Source organism: Motacilla alba, chromosome 2 (assembly GCF_015832195.1).
Source record: "Motacilla alba alba isolate MOTALB_02 chromosome 2, Motacilla_alba_V1.0_pri, whole genome shotgun sequence".
Classification (NCBI taxonomy): Eukaryota; Metazoa; Chordata; class Aves; order Passeriformes; family Motacillidae; genus Motacilla; species Motacilla alba.
The window spans coordinates 140,163,749-140,183,808 of NC_052017.1; the positions used below are offsets into that span (position 1 = coordinate 140,163,749).

A 20,060-nucleotide genomic window follows, 5' to 3' on the forward strand; every position below is an offset into this window, starting at 1 on the left:
ACAGAGTGGGCCTGCTTACAGTCCCTTCAGGGAACAGCCCCTTGGCTGGTCTTTTTTTCAGCTTTGTTTGGGGAACATTATCTGGGACAGGGCAAGGCAGTCTCACTGAGCATCGTCACAAGCAGAAAAGATGATCATATGCCAGCGTTAGAGCTTGGTCCTGGTCCTTTTTGATTTGCTGATATAGATGAAATTGAAGGTATTTCCATGGTAGTTACTTACATGGTCTCTAGTTAAGTTATTTCCTAGGACAAAGCCATACCCAGATTCTTAATTTTAGTTTCTCCTGAAATTACTTATGAAGTAATCCTTAATCACTCCATAAAGCTCTTTACCTTCAGCTGTAACTAGAAATTGAGGTATGGACTGCAAAGCGTGAAGTGACAGCCTCATTTAATTCAGAGGCATATCTGCCACTCCACAGGAGCCATGAGGGCATCAGCTCTTACTCTTAGAAAGAATGTTTCAACAAAAATGATGGTGGTGGCTCACAGAAAGAATTCACTTTTAGTTCAATATGCCTCATTTAACAGCCACAGAATACAGTGCCTGATGTGTTCATCTGGATGATCAGCAACAACAAAAGAGTTGCATATGCAAGAGTCCCAGCAAAAAACATCCTCTACTCCCCAGCAAAAGAGCAGAGAGGCAAGGACTGTGGGAAGATTAAAACTCATTTCCTGAAAGTAAGTTTGTGGCACACTGCAAACACAGGTAATGCCTGGGGAGAATTTGGTATTCACATTTCTTCCAGGGATAGTATTTTACAGATTGATCTTTGTAATATAAAATATGTACAGATTTGTATCCACCATTTATTGATATTTGCTTCTTACATTTATGCTTCTCATTCTTGAATCAGTCTATCATTGCCAGGCTTTTGATGTATGAGTAATGAATTACCTCATTACTTGTTACGGCAACTATAGAACATTGTTCATCAATGGCTGTATATGTAAACAAATAGAAAAGGTACAGCCTCTTTGCTGACAAAAACATCAGAATGCAGCACATGAAAGCCTGTGAGGAGACTGGTGAGAGATCAGCACTCAGCAACTCAGTGAGGAAACCTAGGTGTTCAGGGGTATAATAATTCAGGGGTATAATAATTCAGGGGTATAATTCCTGTATAATAATACAGGAATTATTTATATTTTCTATTTAAAACATGCTGAAGTTTGCACAATATGTGTCCAAAATTCTGTTATGGGGTTATTCATGACAAAGGAAAGCCCTAGTGGATATATGCCTACAAAGGCAGTGTGACCAATAGCACCTAGAGTGGAATATTGTGCAATGTAATTGTTACTGTGACCATCAGGAAAAACCCAAATACTCCAGACAACAGTAACTTCATATAATGACTTTTTAGTGGTTTTTCACCTTGGACTTCTGAGAATGCTTCCATAAGGCACAGCTAAAGAACAGACAAAAACATCTAAGATCCTGAGATACTTGCCATAGGTACTTGCTAAGCAAAGTACTATTTGCCTGCATGAAATAAAATATTCTGCAGTTAACTATCCAGCCCCTTCAGTATCAAGAATTACCTTAGGAACAGACAATACTAAACTCTGAACTTAGCAGATCTAGATGAAGTGTGAAATGGGAAGGAAGAAAAAGGAAATAATAAGGAAATGATAAGTAAATAATAACGAAATAATAAGTCAAGACTAGTAACATTTTGTTTTCTGACCTGCCCAATGGCATAACATTTTTAGTAATACATGGGACTAACTACTGGATACCAGTAAAACTGCATGAAATGGAAAGTAGGCTGAAATCTGGGCAAAGTAGGAGAGAAAATAGCCCTTATATATGTGCAGCTGTAAGATAGTCTGCACACGCCTGTGCGTATTAGGCAGTATGCAGTTTACATGGACTCTTAGTTGAGCAAACTACTAATTCCTTCCCTAAGAATGCCAGAAGTTTCTTGTGCTAAATGTGTTTCAAGGCCACTCACTGTGAAGAAATGCCATTTATCAATATATCAGCTCAGAGAATGCTTCTTTATTTTACTCTGGCTTGGTAAGACTCGGCACCCAGCCATCTCTCTTGAGCTTGTTGGTAACACTGGATTTTTTCTTCAGCTCCCAGGCAAGCGCCCTCTGGGCTGGACTGTGCAAGCAAAGGTGGACATCTACCTGTGGCTTGGACCTAGCAGCTATGCCCACAGTGCCATGGAGAATTTGCCTGTAGGATATGAGATTGAATTACCATCTAACACCAACTCAGGGCACAGTGTGCTGCCCTCATCTGCTTGCCTGCTGTATAAAAGTAAGGCACTCTTCCTTCTCCCTATTAACATTTAAGAGAAATGGCATCAATAGCTCTAGTGTGGCACAACCCCTGTATAAAGTAACTGTACTAAGATGATAATGCCTTTTCTTCTTCATCAGAAAAGGCTGGCTTCATTGCCAAGTCATCAGTTCTGCCACTGACACTTAGTAGATGTCAGGGAAAGAAGGAACTCGTTCACTTGCAATTTCTGTTCCCTGTCCCATGAATCTGTCTCCTTGTAGAGGAAGCATCCCTCAGTTCTCCTGATGATGCCTAGAACACCTAGTAGATAAGAGAGATGGCAGATAATAAAAATTGGCCAATAAAAATTGGCACTTAATAGCCCTGCAGTAGAGAGCTACATAATTGATTTTAAGTGAATTCTGATGTCTTGCACAACTTCTGAGTGTCTCAGGTACTTCTTTAGTGAGACACCTAGCAACAGTTCCCCTTCTCATATCCTGGTTGGAGAGCAGCTGATGACTCTTCCCCATGTGCTGCACTGTTTCCATGGAGCTGATGCTGCTGTTTTCTGTGCCATGATGCAGCCCTGCACCTCTTCCAGCTGAGAGCCCACATGTACCAGGCCAGGGGGCTCATTGCCGCTGACAGCACTGGACTTTCTGACCCGTTTGCAAAGGTCACTTTCACATCACGCTGCCAGACCACAAAGGTAAATTCCAAAGCCTCTTTTGGTGTTTTGGTGACTGTAAACTATTTTTTTCTTTTTTAACTTTTTTTTTTTTTTTTTAACAATTAAGGGATGAGAAGGGAAAATCTTGGTTTTGCAAGGAGCCACCTAGCAGGAAAAGTTAGATGCCTGCTGTTAAAAAGCAGATCCTGAAAGTGCACTGCAAACAGGCAAAAGTTTACATGTTACCCACTATTCTAATAAGAGGTGCAACGTTTCTAGTTTGTTTTAGGTCCAATATCAGATTCTCCTACTGGGACTACTAGGACTTTGTAGCAAGTGTACCTTTCTCCACATTTTTATTTCTGTGTTTTGAATTTGGACTGTTGTCATCGCTAGGTATAAACGTGGGTATAAGGATGAACCGTCATGGTTCTCTTCTCCTCTAGCCTGTGCATTCAGTCACTGAACAAAGTGAAGACCTTTCACAGAATCACAGAATTTCTAGGTTGGAAGAGACCTTTAAGATCATCGAGTCCAACCCATGTTCTAACACCTCAACTAGATCATAGCACCAAGTGCCACATCCAGTCTTTTTTTAAACACATCCAGGGATGGTGACTCCACCACCTCCCTGGGCAGATAATTCCAGTATTTGACCACTCTTTCTGTGAAAAACTTCCTTAATGCTAGCCTGTATCTCCCTTGGCACAGCTTGAGACTGTGTCCTCTTGTTCATTCTGTTGTTGCCCGGAGAAAGAGACCGACCCCCAGCTCACCACAGCCACCCTTCAGGAAGTTGAAGAGAGTGATAAGGTCACCTCTGAGTCTCCTTTTCTCCAGGATAAACAACCCCAGCTCCCTCAGTCATTCTTCATACAGCTTGTGTTCCAAGCCCCTCAGCAGCCTCGTTGCTCTCCTTTGGACACGCTCAAGCATCTCAACGTCCCTCCTAAACTGAGGGGCCCAGAACTGGACACAATACTCAAGGTGTGGCCTCACCAGTGCCAAGGACATGGGAAGAATGACCTCCCTGCTCCTGCTGGCCACACTATTCCTGATACTGGCCAGGATGCCATTGGCCTTCTTGGCCACCTGGCTCCTGTAGCCATGTGAGCCAGCACAGCCTTTGTGACGGAATGTGGCAAAGCACACTGGCAGTTGTAGAGCCTTAAAATGGGAATGAGCTAGAAACAGAGAGGTGGGAGCCTTACAGGCTGCTAAAATATGCCCAGCAGGGAATGGTCTCTCATCTCCCTCAAGAAACTCTAGGGATCAAATCGCTCCTGTGGGGCCTCTAGAGGGAAGTGGAAACTTCTACACAGTTTCAGCAAGAAGGGTTGAAGTACAGCCTGGGCAAGTGAGCAGGAGGATTGTCTCTCACAGGATGTGGAGACTTACTTTCAAAGATCCTTTCAAAGCCCTTTACAACTACCCTGGAGTAGGAAATTCTGACAATCACACCACAAACAGAATTTGCTGAGGCAAATGTGGTCTTGCTTCACACCAAATACAGTCTTGCTGTATTTGAAAAGAAAGAATGTTTAACCCTCCCATCCAGCCCCTCCCCCTTAAACTTCACAGAAGACTGTTTTAATTTCATTAATTCTAATATTCCTCTGACATTTTATTCTGTTACAAAGCAAGTTCTGTTGGCTGTGCCAAAGGGAGCAAAAATGAAGACCTTTCTCTAAATTGTAAATGCCTGCATGTGCTACTTTTGCTTCAGGGTTATGAATCAATTTTTTTCCTGTAATGTGATTGTAACTTCTAATAGAAGATGGTGAATGAATCCAATTAAATTAGTGTCTAGACGCACCAGATTCTGGAAAGCAGAATTTGGCCCAGGAAAAATAGGTGTTTATAGGCACAGAAGTGTTAAGTTATTCACTGCCTGAATAAAATATTGCAGCTGATAACGTGCATGTTTTCATAAGACTGTCAGCTAAGAACCAATAAATGGTAAAGAACCTTATTTCCATTCAAAAGAATGATAGCAGGTTATGAGTAATTTTGCAGTTGGCACATTTTTTCCTCTTTAACTGTTATCTTTGTTAAATGTATTTTCTGCCTGGGCAGGTAAAACATTTTCTGTGAGGAAATGATATAAGCATCCACCTAATTCAAATTACAACAAATTAAAACCTTCTGATTTCATATGAGCGATTCATGAAAATATCTTCTTTCTTTTTCATAAAGTGTTAAGTGTCATTACACAGAACTAAAAATAAGATTAAAAAAATGTGCCCCGGAGAAGTGAAAATTGGCCTCAGTTGGGGCAAAAGCTTTATTTTAATAGCACTTGGCATGTGCCTGCTTTCCTAAACCAACAGCTTTCCTCTAACTTTAATACTGAAGTTAGTCCATACAGACTGGTTGTCATGAATTGATATGCTTTTAGGGATTGGTGAGATGGAGAAATTGGAGGTACCAGCCTCACAGTGAAAGTCTCATATTTTCCTGGCTGAGAGGAGCTGCTGAAAAATGTGATGTCTCAGCCATGGCACTGCTCATGCTGTGGAAAAGGAGGTCACCAGCAGATGAGCACGTCCTGCTGAAGGGTACTCAACCAAACAGCTCATTAAACAATTCCTCTCTTCCATTAGATCATTTCTCAGACATTGTCCCCCACCTGGAATCAGACACTGCTTTTCAACAGCATTGTGCTTCATGGTGACAAAGAGGAGATCGCGCAGTTCCCACCGGAGATTGTCATCGAGCTGTATGATGATGATGCAGTGGTAAACTCAGAATTCTTCTCACTAAAAACCTGGGCTTTTACATCCTACTGCAAGCATGAAAGCAAAGCTGAGTCACTGAATAGGCTTTAAATGCATCACCTAGCTGAATAGAGCTCAGTGCTACTGTGGTTTGCAGTTTAACATCTGAGAACTGCCCTGAGATTCACTACATGGCCTTGCAAAGACATGGCCTTTTACTTTCCCCAAGTGAATCTTGCTCCCAAAGACCAGCTTACAGAAATCAGAGGCAGCTTGCCCTTAGGTCCCTTGAACACTGCTGTAAATATTGTATCTAAGTCTGGGTCAAGACCATGCAGACTCTGATGCAGTCTCACTGAGTAAATACAGACCTCAGAAATTTTGGATACACTGAAGAGCTAATAAGTACTGAGCTCTTCCTCTTCATAGCTGCCTTGCATCTTACCTTGGACTTTCCTTCAGAAGGTTTTTTTTTTTTTTTTTTATAAATACTAACCTCTGCATCATCTTGGCTCCTCCAACCACTGTGAAATCCAAATGCATTTGACCCCTGTATTCTCCTTTATTTAGGGTAAGGCAGAATATATTGGGTCTACAGTGGCTGCTCCTGTGGTGAGACTTGCTCATCAAAATTATGAACCACCAAAACTTTGTTACCACCCAGTGCACTGTGGAAGTCTTTCAGGAGGGGACCTTCTTGCCACATTTGAGCTTCTGGAGGTAAATTTGACTTTCTCAACAGTTACACTTTTACACCTTGAGGCTTACAAAAACTGCCATGGCATCAGGGTCCATGACCATCTTGAATTAATAGGAACTATGAGCCATTGGGCCTCATGCAACTCCTGTCACCCCTTCCCCCTTGTCAGGGGCCATTGCCCACACACACACCACTGCCAGCCCTTCACAGTCTGTAAGCCTCCTTTGCCTGTCACTTGCCCTGCCCTAAACTCTGCTCTGGCCTGAGAAACAATGAAAATCCCACTGCCATTGCAATGACCTGCTGTTTGGAGTAGCGCATAGCCCTGACTACCAGCCTTGAAGCTCCCAATACTGCTTTCACTCTTAGGGAAATGAAGTGGTGAATAATAAGGATTGGATTAGGGAGGCTGAATTTTTAGATACCCCTACTGCATTAAAAGAAATGTTACATGGTTCCCAGCTGCAAGACAAAAGGAAAATTCAGTCCTAATAGATGCAGGACTGGGGTCTATCATGCCAGATTTCAGGCAATTTCACTGAAATTTGTAGAGCCACCAGTTAAAGTTAACTTCCATCTGCTGAAAACCTACAACAGTTTATTCTGAAATCTGAAATGGGAAAAATGTGGAATGTCATAACATGTTTTACAGCTAAAACAGGCTTTTAATCATGATAGCTATTTATGTCTTTGGTGAAAGCCAGAATTATAACACCATATGGAATATTTCCTCATTATGGTGGCATCACAGGAGAGAATGAGAGCTTTAGACAAAGTTCATTAGAGAAGCTCTCCTGCTGAGTCACAAGGTTCAGGAAGGATTCTCCTTCTTTTTAAACTCTTTCTCAGAGAGGAGCCTGAGTGTAGCTGGCTGGGTCCAAGCCACACTCAGTCCCAGACTGTCAATGTTTTAAGTCTAAGAGAGAGTCCAAGTCTATAGAGGTGCACCAAAGCCTGGAGCACAGCAGGAGTCACGCCTCAGAGCTGCTCTGGAGTCTTCTCTTCTCCCACCCAGCTGGAACAGGGCACTCATGTACATCAAATGTGCTCCTGAACATGGGGCAGGTTCATGTGCAATCACACACAAAGAACAGAAGTGCCACAAGAGTTTAGTGGCTGCACAGAGAAGACTCTGCCCTAATGTTGGAGAGGTGGTTTAGAAGTTCTCAGATGGTGAGAGCATGCAATAGTGCAGGAACACTATTCCATAGCAGCTGGAGAATATTATGTCTCTCCAGCAAATGTGTATTTTTGCTGATGTGCACTGTCTGTCCACCAGCTCTTTTAAACTAGAATCACATCTAGAATCTTCCTGTAGAAGTCTTCTAAGCAGTTTTGCTCAGTATTTTTGTTAAATAGAATTACCATGCTTTCCATTTTTAGTAAGTAGAATTACCATGCTTCAGTACATGCATGTCTTCAGGGCAAACTATGTCCTACTAGGTAAAAGGAGCCTTTTTTCAGAAAGGCACATAAGCCCAATCTATTGAATGCTTTTTCTGTCATGTGTTTCAGCATCACAGCATGAGAGAGAGAATTTCAAGTCACATTCCTTTCACAGCACAAGAGTTCTGCTCTGCAGCTTGTCATATAAAATTGATTGAATTGGTGTGTTCTATGTGCCACTACCAACAGATACTACCAATACTGGTTTTATTAGTCCAAAAACCAGCCTGGGTTACAACTGCTTCATTTTTCAGATTCCTGAGTCAGATCCAGACAGACTTCCCCCACTGGGTCCACCAGATATTGGCCAGATTTATCCAGTCCCAGCTAACATACGGCCTGTTTTAAGCAAATACAGAGTGGAGGTGAGATACTTTGACTATTTCCCTTTCCTAACTTCATTTCCTTTTATTCTCTTGTTGAACTATAACAGTAACTGATGATTTTACAATCTTGATCAATATGATTCACGTGAAAATAGCATATGAGGGCATGCAAGGCTGTGCTTCCAATGAGGGGAACAGTGGGGCTGGGACTCAATCCTGACCTGCTGGGACTTCTCTTGTGACATAGCATGGCTGGTGGATCCACACTCTGTGCAGCCAAGGAAGTGTCCACAGGAGATGGAGAGCTTTCCCCTGCAAATGACATCACTGGGGAGCTGAAGTTTGGCATCAGCTATCCACCTCCCAGGCTTTTTCTGGGTCCCTGACTTCAGCCAAACACTGCCTTCTGCCTGTGTGCAAAAGTCTACACCTTCCCTGCCCTTCTCTCTTGTACAATTTGTGTCCAAAGTAGCCTTATATTAGAAAGCTGGGAAAAGTGGCAGCTTTTCCTACCACTGCAATGCTGCCCAGCCTGTTCACTGCCACTCATTCTGCAGCCTTCACTCCACCTGCCTATCAGCCCATTTGCCCACGGCTAGCCAGGGTTTCTGCAGGCTAACAGTGTTTCTCTGTTTCTCTCCGCACACCACAGGTCCTGTTCTGGGGGGTTCGAGAGCTGAAGAAAGTCCAGCTCCTCTCGGTTGATCGGCCCCAGGTTCTCATCGAGTGTGCAGGGAAAGGAGTCAAATCCTCTGTCATACAGAGCTACAAGAAAAATCCCAATTTCACTGGCCTTGCAGACTGGTTTGAAGTGGTGTGTACAGCATGCTGCTCCTTGCCTGTCTGTTCTCTGGTCTGACAAGGTGTTAATTACCATTATCTTCCTTTCTTGTCAAACAATTTGTTCTGTGTCTTGATTAAATACTATGGGATGTCAGTTCTTGTGCAAAAGCTGATTTGAAAATGCTTTAAAAGACTTCTGCTACAACCATACAATCAAAGAAGATGATGTTTTTCATGTTAAGTCCCTAGTAGATAAGAAAATGTGTTGCAATCAGATTTTTACTGATAGGTTGAAACATGTGGGCAGCTAACAGAAATATATTTATTATTTTTCCTCCTACTTTCTAATTTTTCTGGGTAGTATTTGGTTTCCTTTGTTTTCTTTCCATTCTTGTAACTTTCCTTTGTGTGTCACTGGGCTATTAGGAGGACTGATCATTTCTGGCTTTTGAGCTCAGGATCTTCTTACATTGTCACACCTGCTTTTATGAACTGCAGATTACTGTATCACCTTTTGGTTGGGTTATAAGAGCTGGCACTTCCAGAATCAGTCACCAGCAGAATAAAACAGTCTGTTCAATTTGCTCTTGAGAAAAGTATATCAAAACAATAACATGGGTACTGAAGTACAGTTCCTACAGTGTTCTTAGCTCCTATTGTACTGTCCTAAGAGCTGTTTTCCTCTTGGTAGTTCATGCTATAAGGCATGTAACCACCCAGGGTCTACATCTCGTTGTTGGGCAAACTGAGGCAGATAGGGCTAATAGCCTTCAACAAAGCGCCAGTGGAATTAGGACTCACAACTTCCAACACTGCATTTCATCCTTCTGAGCACTCCTGATTCCCCCAGTTTATTCTAACAAGAGATGCTTCAGTAAGAGAGCATGGGATTCATCCCAGCAGCACAGTCTGCAGAGTCCACTCTGTACTTTAAAGAACAGAGCTTTCTCTAGATTTTGCAGAGAACCAAAATCATATTGCATATGCTGAATGCATTTTGCATTATGAATATGTTCATTGCTAAGGAGGAGAAGGGAGGGAGGGAGGCAGGGAGGGAGGGAAGAGTAGAAGCCTTATTGCTGTGCATGAGAAATATTCTATGTGTTGTATGTTCTCTAGCAATTCTGTCATGCTGCTGTCTGTCCCCTGCACTAGGATCTGCCTGAAAATGAACTCTTGCATCCACCACTAAGCATCTGTGTGGTTGACTGGAGAGCGTTTGGGAGGAGTACTCTTGTTGGAACACATACAATCAACTGTCTTAAGCAATTCCTATGTAAAACCCCATTAGGTCTTCAGGCTGCACCTAACAGAGTAGACATTGCAGAAACTGAAAAAGGTAAGTGTTCAATACTGACCCCAAATAAAAGGACAAAGGACCTTCTTAGAGGTTTACACTTAGAAGTGTGCTTTATTGGGTTGAGTGTAGGATCAAACCCTTAATCACATGATTATTTGATGATCATCAAATGCAATGACAGTATTTCTGCAAAATCTTACCTAACTTGCAAAGTTTCAATTTCAGCTTCCCCTGAATCATCCCAGTCTGCTGAGCTATCCCAGGAAGAGCCATTTTTAGCTGATGACATCTATGCTGAGGTGGAGCAGGGTAAATGGACAGTGGTAGAGCCAGACCCATCCCTCACAGCACTTCCTGCCACTGAGCCAGAGCACTCTGCCTCTGAGCCAGGGAAAGAGAAGAAGCAGAAGGTGGGTACAGCTGAAGCTACCAACTAACTTCCTTCTGCAGTCTTGCAGACTTCAGCCCTTCCTTGAGAAGTGGTAACCTGTTGACCCCAGGTTTAGAGATTTTGGGTATTGATGTTGACACCCACGCTATCCTGCTGGCCCTCAAAAGAACCAGTTAACAATGCAGCTTTAACCCCACAGAATTTCAGTACTTCCACTGATAGATTCCTAAAGTACCTGCAGATTCAAGTGGGAGAAGCCAATTTGTATCTGGATGTTTGCATCCCTTGAAACATCACTATTTATTATCTGTGTAGATTTGCCTGTTGTATGGGTTGCTCCTGTGGCAATGTCTCCAATGTTGAAAGTCATGGCACAGTCAGCAGAAAATACAGAGATAGCTTTAATATGATGATCATAGTGAAGTGTCTTGGAATAAAAGACAGAGACAGGAATTCATCTTGCATTTTGTTTCACTCTTGGAGGCTGAAATTTCCTGTGTATTCAGCTGTTCATGCTTAATGTCATGAGTCAGGTGATTAGTTTTAATTAGTTCTAGTGCTTTTGTCATTATTTGGTAGGAGATTAAAAAATCCATCCGACGATCAACAAAGAGGAGAAAAAGAACCATTGCAGATGAATCAGCTGAAAATGTTATTGACTGGTGGTCAAAATACTATGCTTCTGTGCTCAAAATGCAAAAGGTAAGTCACTCAGCATGCCCAAAACTCTCACATATGAGCAATGTTGTAAAAGTAGATTTACTGCTGAATGATTCCTTCTTGGTATTGCACTCATAATGAGGAGTTTGTCCATCGTATTTTTCTTTTGAAAGGCAAAAGGAATTTTTTCCAGTGAAGGAAAACCTGAAGACAGTAAGTAAATTATTTGCATTTTTCTAATATTTTGCACCAATACTGTCTCTAGTGTCGCTTCTTCACTATTTGCTGGCAACAATTAATGTCTGGTAACAGAGAACTGTTGGTGAACTGGGCTCTTTCCTCTACAACTGATCAGATAATGGGTAGGTTAAAACTTCACTGTCAGGGTTGGGTTAACATGAATTTCCTGTCATTCAAATAAATTGTAAATTCTCTTCTGATCATTTTTGTGGCAAATTTTCACCTGATGATAAGCATTATACATATAAGAGATCTCTGACATTAAATATGTATCTCTAAATATTTTGTGCTGTTAAACACACAGGAACTACTCAAAAAAATGAAAGTCAAGTTAACTCAAAATCCAGATTTCAGCCAAAGAACTGAACCATCTCAGTGTAACTTTTGAGGGCTCACCCTCTTTTTGTTGGGATCTGACTTTAGTCTGGTGTACCTCCTCCCATTTCTCACATTTCCAGGCTTTCAGCTGGTGAAATACACCCTATTTTGTGATATCTTTAAACAGAGAAGGACTTGGGTCATCCTGGTATCTGAAGAAGCTGTCAGCCTAAACAACAGCTTTCAGTTTTAAATAAACCTTAAATTTTATGTGACAGCTGATAAAATCTGTTTATTTGCATTGGGGAGGAGTCAGAGAGGGAGGAAAAGGGTGGTCTGGGAAGTGGCCATCAGGGAGGGGGCCCTACAGGACACCATCACACTTGGTCCAGCAAGCTCTTTATGAAGACTGGCAGCCACAGAGAGCAAAAATTGCCACCTCTCTGCCTGGGACGACCAGTGGTAAAAGAGAGGATCCCCATGTCTGGCAGTAGAGGAATAAATAGAGAAAGAGCAAGAGGGACTCTTAAAAATATATCTTTTGCAACCTTGTCTGAAGCATTTTATGTGCTTTGCTTACTAAAACATACATTATGTCATTAAATTTCTGCAGATAAGCAGACTTCTGACCACATAGCATTGATCATAGAGGATGAGCCAGACAAAAAGAAGAAGGATAAGACATTGAAAAGGATACAGAAGGAAACTCCAAACCTAGCAACACTGCAGGTAAGAGAAAAGTAAGGCTGAGGTAAGGCTGTTGTTATTCACTGTCTCTCCAAAGTTTGCCATCACAGCTGAGTTTGGCTGTGTGTCAGCCACACTCATTAAACTCATTGTCCTTAAATATATTTCAGACACTTTAAAATTAATAAAACACACTAAATTATTGTGATAATGCCCTTCAATATAAGGGACACAGAGGAGACCACAGTGTGGCCCATTTGATCTTAGACATAGAATTTATTGGTGTAGACAAATCCAGAGAAACTTCAGTGAAATTCAGTTTTGTGGTTTGCATGTAAAATACTGTAGTTGGAAATCCCAAATTTAGAAATATTGCCGCCTATTAAGAATGTCTTTAAAAAGAGATGGAAATCATTACTGTGATGACTAGTGCACCCTCCCTGATGGGAAATAATACTCAGCTCACATTAGGTTTGGTTGGGTAATGACAGAAAGAATTCAAAGAAAACTATATGGGCTGTGCAAAATGTCAGGAAAGATGAGAGGTTTGAAAAGATTAGGACGGTTTGGATTAGATTATGGCTGAATAAATGGGAATTTGAAACTGCTGTTTCCATTTTTTGAGAGATGGCAGTAGCATAGGCCCTTCCATTAAATGCTTGATAAATTACTGGGGGAGAGTACTGAAAAAACATGTTCTTTGAAAAATTATTTGGTCTTTTGAGCTATCCTAAAGCTGTCCCCACAGCACTTTATTACTGTCTGCTTTGCTCTCAAGCTTTGATGCATTAACACAATAGAATGGGTCAAGTCAACAAAGGCACAATGCAGCAAGGAAGCAGAAGCAAAAAGCAGCACACCCACAATTTTTCAGTCACACCAGTGGCTACAAATGTTCATTTTGGCCCCTCCAGATTCACTTCCACCTGCTGCATTAATGTGTTATCTCCATAGTTGGGAAAGCCTTTGGTTGAGGACAAAATTGGTCCTGTTTTAAACGGGGAATCAACTTTTTTCCTCAAGGACTTTTGCAAAACCTTGATTTTTATTGAAGTCTGCATTTTGGGTCAAAATGAATTTCTATTCATTCTCTAATAAAAAAGTTTCTATAAATATATTCACTGCACCACAAAATGTTAGCATTCTTCTATTTTCAAAGATTTATGAAGGAGACTTGGAGAGTGAATTTAATAACTTTGAGGACTGGGTGAAAACTTTCCAGCTCTTAAGAGGAAAATCTAATGATGAAGTTCATGCTGATGCTGAAGACAGAATAATAGGAAAATTTAAGGTAAGCTTTGATGTTAATCAAATGGGTAATAATTTGGAGATTTTAGGTTTTAATATATATTTCAGGTATGCCAGGGATGAAATAAATAAATATTGCTAGTCTGTTGTAAATAGAATTAGTTTTATTATATCTAGAGTCAAGTTTTTTCCTTTCCCATTATCTGATAGAAAAAAGCATCATCCAGCACCAGGTGTTCACTTCTGTTTTGAAATAAGGAATCACAAGGAGTTTGAAATTACAGAAGGGGAAGAAGAGGTATTATGTAGTCCAGATTTCACTAATGCAACTTGGTTTCTACACTATCAGTTACAGAACCTTACATGGAATTTTGAGTAATTTAAGTGTAGGCCCTCAGAACTACAGTCTCATCCAGGGCTCCATCAGGCTATCTGAAAAGTTCAAAGCCAAAGTAATGTTTTAGGATTTGTTTGTAGTTTAGAGGAACTGATTAAACTCATTGATATCTCAAGCAGCTTGCAATGCAGATTTCTGTCCAAATGACTTGTTAGTTGCTTTCAGACAGCGTGAGCTACTCAGCAACATGAGTCAATATTAATTCATATGAGCTGCAAAAATACACTTGGATTCCTCTCACACTCTTATGAAACTTACTCAATGGAATTATTAATTTGCCAATATACAGTTAAGGTCAAAATATTATTTTTAAAACATTAATGAGAAAAAAACTAGATTTGGATTACCTACAAGTACTAGTTTAAAGTAGTCTATAGGCACAGAGGAACTCCTTGTAAATATCTAGATATGATAGTACCATATTGTAGAGAACAGACATTTTAGAAAGTGATATTTAGTGCAATGCAGTTTGGGTTCCCTGTGAGGGCTACCACAAAATAAGTTGCACGAGTGGTGGATTTTTCATCCAAAGGACTGTTTTTTATTGCACTTGATCTGTTTCCAAGGGAGATAAATGTCAATGTATTTCCAGGGCTCTTTCTGCATATACCCAAGTCCTGAGGATGGCAGCTTGCTGGATGGAGGGCAGCCCCGCATCCTGCAAGGGATCCCCCCAAACCACCCTGTCAAAGTGCTCATCAGGGTTTATATCGTGGCAGTAAGTAGACAGATGATCTTTTAACCTTGAAATAACTTGGATTTTTCTTTTCAGCTCAGTTTACTTTAAGTTTCTTTGCAGTGAAGCTTCTGAAAATCCTCATCCATGGGGTTTGGGCTTTTCCCTGGTCATATTTCAGACAAAGTTTCATACTGTAGAAATGTATGTTCAGACTAGAAAATGTTAGATATATTCCTCACAATAAATCTGGAGATTTCTGCAAGACTGGAGAATCACTTCACTTGTTGAAACTAAAAGCTCTCAATACATAACTAACATAGTATGGATAACCTGTTCCAGCCACAGTATGCAAATCCAGCCAGTTTTAATGAGCAGAGTTGTTAAAAATGACACATCTTCAAACAAAACCTCAGTAAGGGGGAAATGGTAGCGTAGTTTTGAGGGCCTGTGCATAACATACTATGAAAGTTCTGCAAGTGAATAAACTTTAGGGTCAGTAAAGGTAGAAATACAGAGCACAAGATGAGAGAGAATGGTGTGAGAGGTAAAATGGGTAGAAGAAACTGGTGTTTCAGAGAAACAAGAGAGTTGCAGGTAACCTAAGACAGAAAGATGGCATGCAGAGAGACTGGCAACCAAATACAAAGAGATAGTTTAATTTCCTGAATGAATATAAGGACCTAGAGGTCTTTTCCAACCTTAACAATTCTGTGATTCTATAAAGAGTTGGTTTGCACTGTTCAAGGATCTGGAACAACATTTGTGGGTAAATCTTCCCTGAATCCTACCTGCATCTGTGCACCCAGCTTCTTCCTTAGCATTGCCTCTCCTGCTCAACTTTTCCTATCTTAGTGATAGGACAACATTTCCAGCTTTGCAAACTCTCCAGATCATCTTTTTGTAGTAGCCTACAAAGCCACAGGCCAAATTTTACATTACATGAGGCAGGAAAAGTGCCTGAACTTCCAAAACACCAGGACCGTGTAGGAAAACCATAGTCCTGTGTAGGGACTCTGCTGTATTTAAGCAAACTTCTTGTGGACACAATTTTCCTTCTTAACAGGCATTTAACCTCAGCCCAGCTGATCCAGATGGGAAGTCAGATCCCTACATTGTGCTGAGGCTGGGCAACACAGAAATTAAAGACAGAGAGAACTACATCCCCAAGCAGCTAAACCCCATATTTGGAAGGTCAGTGATGACTTATTTTTGTATTCAACGTAATTTGTGCTTTATCTTTTGCTACCACTGTTGCTAAGTGGTAAGAATGCTGATTTCTGCCTGTTTGGATGTTTTGTAATTCTGATGGTTAAAACGTTGGGATTTGGTGTCACACTGTATGATAATAAAATATTTCATTTTCATACCCATCAAAACATACCAAGTAATGCAGTCTGTGAGAGGTTTTGCAAAATTATGTGTGAGAGGAAATGAGGCAAGAAATGGTAATTGTCTGTGAAAATTAATACAATCATTAAGTTTAAAGCAAAATGAATATCAGAATAGTAAAGTGTGATTACACAACCTTTGTTGCTGTTTCAGGTTGACTAGAGTGCTAAATAAATCTCATAATTCTAGGACATATGAGTTTTTTGAACTCAGACAGCCAGGGGCAAGCTGTCAGTAAAAATAGATCCAGTTTGTATTATCAATGCTTTATAGTTATTTATAGTTTGAATGCTAATAGCTGTGATATTTTTTCCTAGTAAATTCCCCTATTTTCAGAAGGTTGAAAATATTTTAAATTGGGGTGGAAGAACATTAAGACAGAAAAACTATATTATTTTGGACTAAAAGAACCCTAGAACAGAGGGAAAAGTAGAAAACTCATCCTTTAGGAGACAAAGCTCAGTTTTTTCAGTGCTTTGGAGAAATCTGGAGCCAGTGTTGTGATCAGGATGTTCTGTCTTTCACTAATTTGTCAAATCCCTTTTACAATCACGTTTATATTTTCAACTTCCCGTCACATCTCAACCATACTGATTCCTGAAAAATGCACCAAGTGAAAAGGGAGTTCTTATCTTTGTTTTTTTTTTTTTTGAGATTTATTTAAAACTTCTGTTAGGTGCCCCCAAATTCCTATATTCAATATTTAATCTGCAGCTTTTGCAAGAAAACAGAAAATACTTAGATGTCCCTATTGGGGGTTCTGAAAAATGTGTGAGAACCCTTACATACAGCTGTGCTAGCATTACTGGATTCAGGATTGTAGGAACAATCTTGGGACTGTTCACAGGGTGCTAGGGAAGCAGGGGAAAGAACACACTTTTGCACTGTATGTTTCCAGCCTGTTCATGTATTTAATTGAAGCAAAAAGCACTACCAAAAAAGCCCACTGTGTATTAAAAGAGACACTACACTCACACACTGTTTGCATGGCATTAATTAGCCTAGACTTTGAGGTTTCAAAAGTGATTTGACTTCATGTAAGTCTCAATTTTTCCTGTAGATCATTTGAAATCCAGGCTACATTCCCCAAGGATTCCTTGCTCACAGTCTTGATCTATGACCATGACTTCATTGGGACAGATGATCTTATTGGAGAGACTAAAATTGATTTGGAAAATCGCTTCTACAGCAGACATCGAGCTACCTGTGGGTTACAGAGTCAATATGAAATGTAAGTACTTCTTCAGGCAGCAACAGTGCTCACAGTGAGCGACTTGACTCAAAGGAAAAATTACAGATGTGCTCCAGATATTATGCTCTCTCCTGCACAGAAGTGTCACAGAGGGTATTTTAATTAAAACTCACCAAAGAGCTTAGTTGTGGCTTTGGGTAGCTGCCAGTCTCAGTGGGGAATGGATATTTTTAAATTAACAGCACTGTTGGTTCAAGAAGTATTTTAGATAGTAAACAGCTGATGTTTACAACATACCTGCTTGATAAACTGCCCTTGCAGAGGCACAAAGGGCAAATGGGAAAAAACTGTCAGAGAAATTATGCCAGGGCTCTACTTTGCTCTCTGCTATTCAGCTGCAGCTGGAGTGATTACAGCTAGGCTGCTGGGACTGGGGTGGCACGGGGGGAGCAGGAGCAGAGGCTGCTGACATGACCTCTGTGATGGGATGAGCCATGGGGCAGGGAGGCTGAGCTCCTGGTCCCTGCCAGACAGCTGCACTCTCAAGGACCTTGCTCATAAAAATTCATTAATGCAGAGAAAGTCAACCTAAAATAACTCAGCTGCCCTGGGGTGGGGCACTAACCTGGGAGATGTGTGTTTGGAGCTCTTCTATGATTGTTTCTCATTTTTTCTACAAACCAAGGGTGGACAATGTCAAAAAGCAATCCAGGAACACAGATCAAACCCCAAAGCTTCCCTTGCCAGCTCAGTCTCCAGTGTGAGATATTTCTTCATGTGCTTATTACATGTCTCAGATAACCTGAGCTTGTCCTTTGCATCTGGGAGCTGCAGAATAATTCTCCTTGAATGGAGGCAGCACATGTAATCTCAAATCTTTTAGGTACAACAGAGAGCAAGCTCTGTTCCTTTTCCTCATGGGAAGCCTGCCCGTGCTATTACTTTACCTAAGCCGTAGGCAAGGCTGCCTCAGCTTCTCCTGTGTTTTAAGAGAAAGGAGTGGTTGATCTCCAAGGACCTGAGCAGGAAGAGGCAGTGTCTCAAGTAAGAAGCAGTGCTGGACAAAGGAAAAGTTTGACTGAGCTGGTCAAACTGAGCTGGTCAAATCAGGGCCATTGACCCAAAGTGAATCCTGCATCGAAATTCCTGATCTGTCAGTGCACTATTGTGAAGGAAAACCTCACCCATTTTTCCTCACTCTCCTCCTTGCAGAGAAGGGTACAATGCATGGCGAGATGCAACCAAGCCAAGTGAGATCCTCACTAAGCTGTGCAAGGACTACAGAATAAGTGGACCCTTCATGAGGCCAGGAGAGATACAAGTAGGAACAAAAATCTTCAAGGGACAGACAGTCTTCACAGAAGATGAGAACGGTAATGAAGTAGTTCAGCATCCTCCCTTTGCATTATAGCAGTACCAGGAGCCTGCCAAGATGTATCTGGAGCCCTGTTGTGCTATGAGCTCCCAAGATGGATTTCTGGAGCTTGTATCTGCTCTTAAACACTCATGTAACTCTGGCAATGAAGGCTGTATCTGTATTAGCTTTTGCTGTAGCTTAATTGCAAAGAATCTGTAGAGTGAAACAGTTGCTGCTGATGACTTGACATCCTCATGATGGCTTTGGGGAATACCTTGGACTAGCTCCTACATGATCCCAAAGGTGGGATGTCTAAGATTGATTGGAGTGTGGAGGACCCTCTTGGAACATGTCTTCTGGCTTAGTGTTGGTCTGTGCAGGCTCTGAAATCCTTCCCCACAGAATATCAAACATGGGAAATCAGGAAGAGTCTTTCAAAGAATGTATTCGCTGTCTAAATTAAAACACTGGAATAGACAGACCCAAGAAGTGAGAAGTAGAGGGAAGAGAAATACTGCTTTGGAGGGAGTTACTCAAGGTCAGACAAATTTCTGACCATGGTTATATTCCAGGCCACTTACCAGCCAGTCCTACCTTACCTACTTGTCTTTCCTCTCTGTTGGCTTTTTCCTCCTCTTGGTTACTGCCACTCTGATTCCCCTTCTGAAGCACTGACAGAGCACTCTGTAAATCCAAGTATCTGTGGGGTCCACGAATCCAGATGGCAGGATGTAACTTACTCTCAGAGCTCCCAGGTTAAAAAGAGGTCAAAGCAATTGGGACCTCCCGTGTCCCTATCACATTGGGGTGGAGTGGGACAGAGTCATCAGTGAAAGGACTCATGGTAGGGTGGATGAACAAAATTGTCTTTGAAAATTCCTTCAAACCCAAACCATTCTGTGACTCAGTTTTGTACTTAGAATAAGGAAAACAGATGTGAGGATGAAGCCTTTCAAGGGGAGTGAAAGGAGCTAGTCTCAGAGACAGTAGTGGACACTGTGGCAGTGTAAGAAAACCTCCAGTCCCTTATCAGTGTTGGTTTGTCTTTGACACAATTCTTCCAAGCGACTACAAAATACAGCTCACACCTTGAGTGGAAGGCTTCCAAGGAAGCACTGTTGAAGGGAGAAGAGTTGATCCATTTTTGGTTTCTTGGCCTGAAAAAGATTTTTTACTCCAGTATTGCTGTTTGTTTTCCTCACTAGCAGATGACTGAGTGTGACTACCAGCAAGAGGATGTCTCAATCAAAATTCTGGTTCACTAAAATGAGTTTCAGACAAACAATGTCAGTTAAGATGAAGTAAATCAGAAGCAA

At 41.2% G+C, this 20,060-nt stretch overlaps 1 protein-coding gene across 1 annotated transcript in view; it reads left to right on the top strand.

Moving 5' to 3' along the window:
• Positions 1-20,060, top strand: part of FER1L6 (fer-1 like family member 6) — an 83,663-nt gene that overhangs the window by 45,107 nt on the left and 18,496 nt on the right. Inside the window, exons 18-34 of the mRNA XM_038162824.1 lie at positions 534-686; positions 2,091-2,277; positions 2,829-2,953; positions 5,518-5,652; positions 6,202-6,351; positions 8,032-8,142; positions 8,756-8,917; positions 10,042-10,225; positions 10,412-10,596; positions 11,157-11,279; positions 11,411-11,450; positions 12,409-12,524; positions 13,642-13,773; positions 14,720-14,845; positions 15,870-15,997; positions 17,256-17,426; positions 18,600-18,760. Of these exons, the coding sequence (XP_038018752.1) occupies positions 534-686; positions 2,091-2,277; positions 2,829-2,953; positions 5,518-5,652; positions 6,202-6,351; positions 8,032-8,142; positions 8,756-8,917; positions 10,042-10,225; positions 10,412-10,596; positions 11,157-11,279; positions 11,411-11,450; positions 12,409-12,524; positions 13,642-13,773; positions 14,720-14,845; positions 15,870-15,997; positions 17,256-17,426; positions 18,600-18,760 (2,389 nt within the window). The remainder of the gene's footprint in view (positions 1-533; positions 687-2,090; positions 2,278-2,828; positions 2,954-5,517; positions 5,653-6,201; positions 6,352-8,031; positions 8,143-8,755; positions 8,918-10,041; positions 10,226-10,411; positions 10,597-11,156; positions 11,280-11,410; positions 11,451-12,408; positions 12,525-13,641; positions 13,774-14,719; positions 14,846-15,869; positions 15,998-17,255; positions 17,427-18,599; positions 18,761-20,060) is intronic.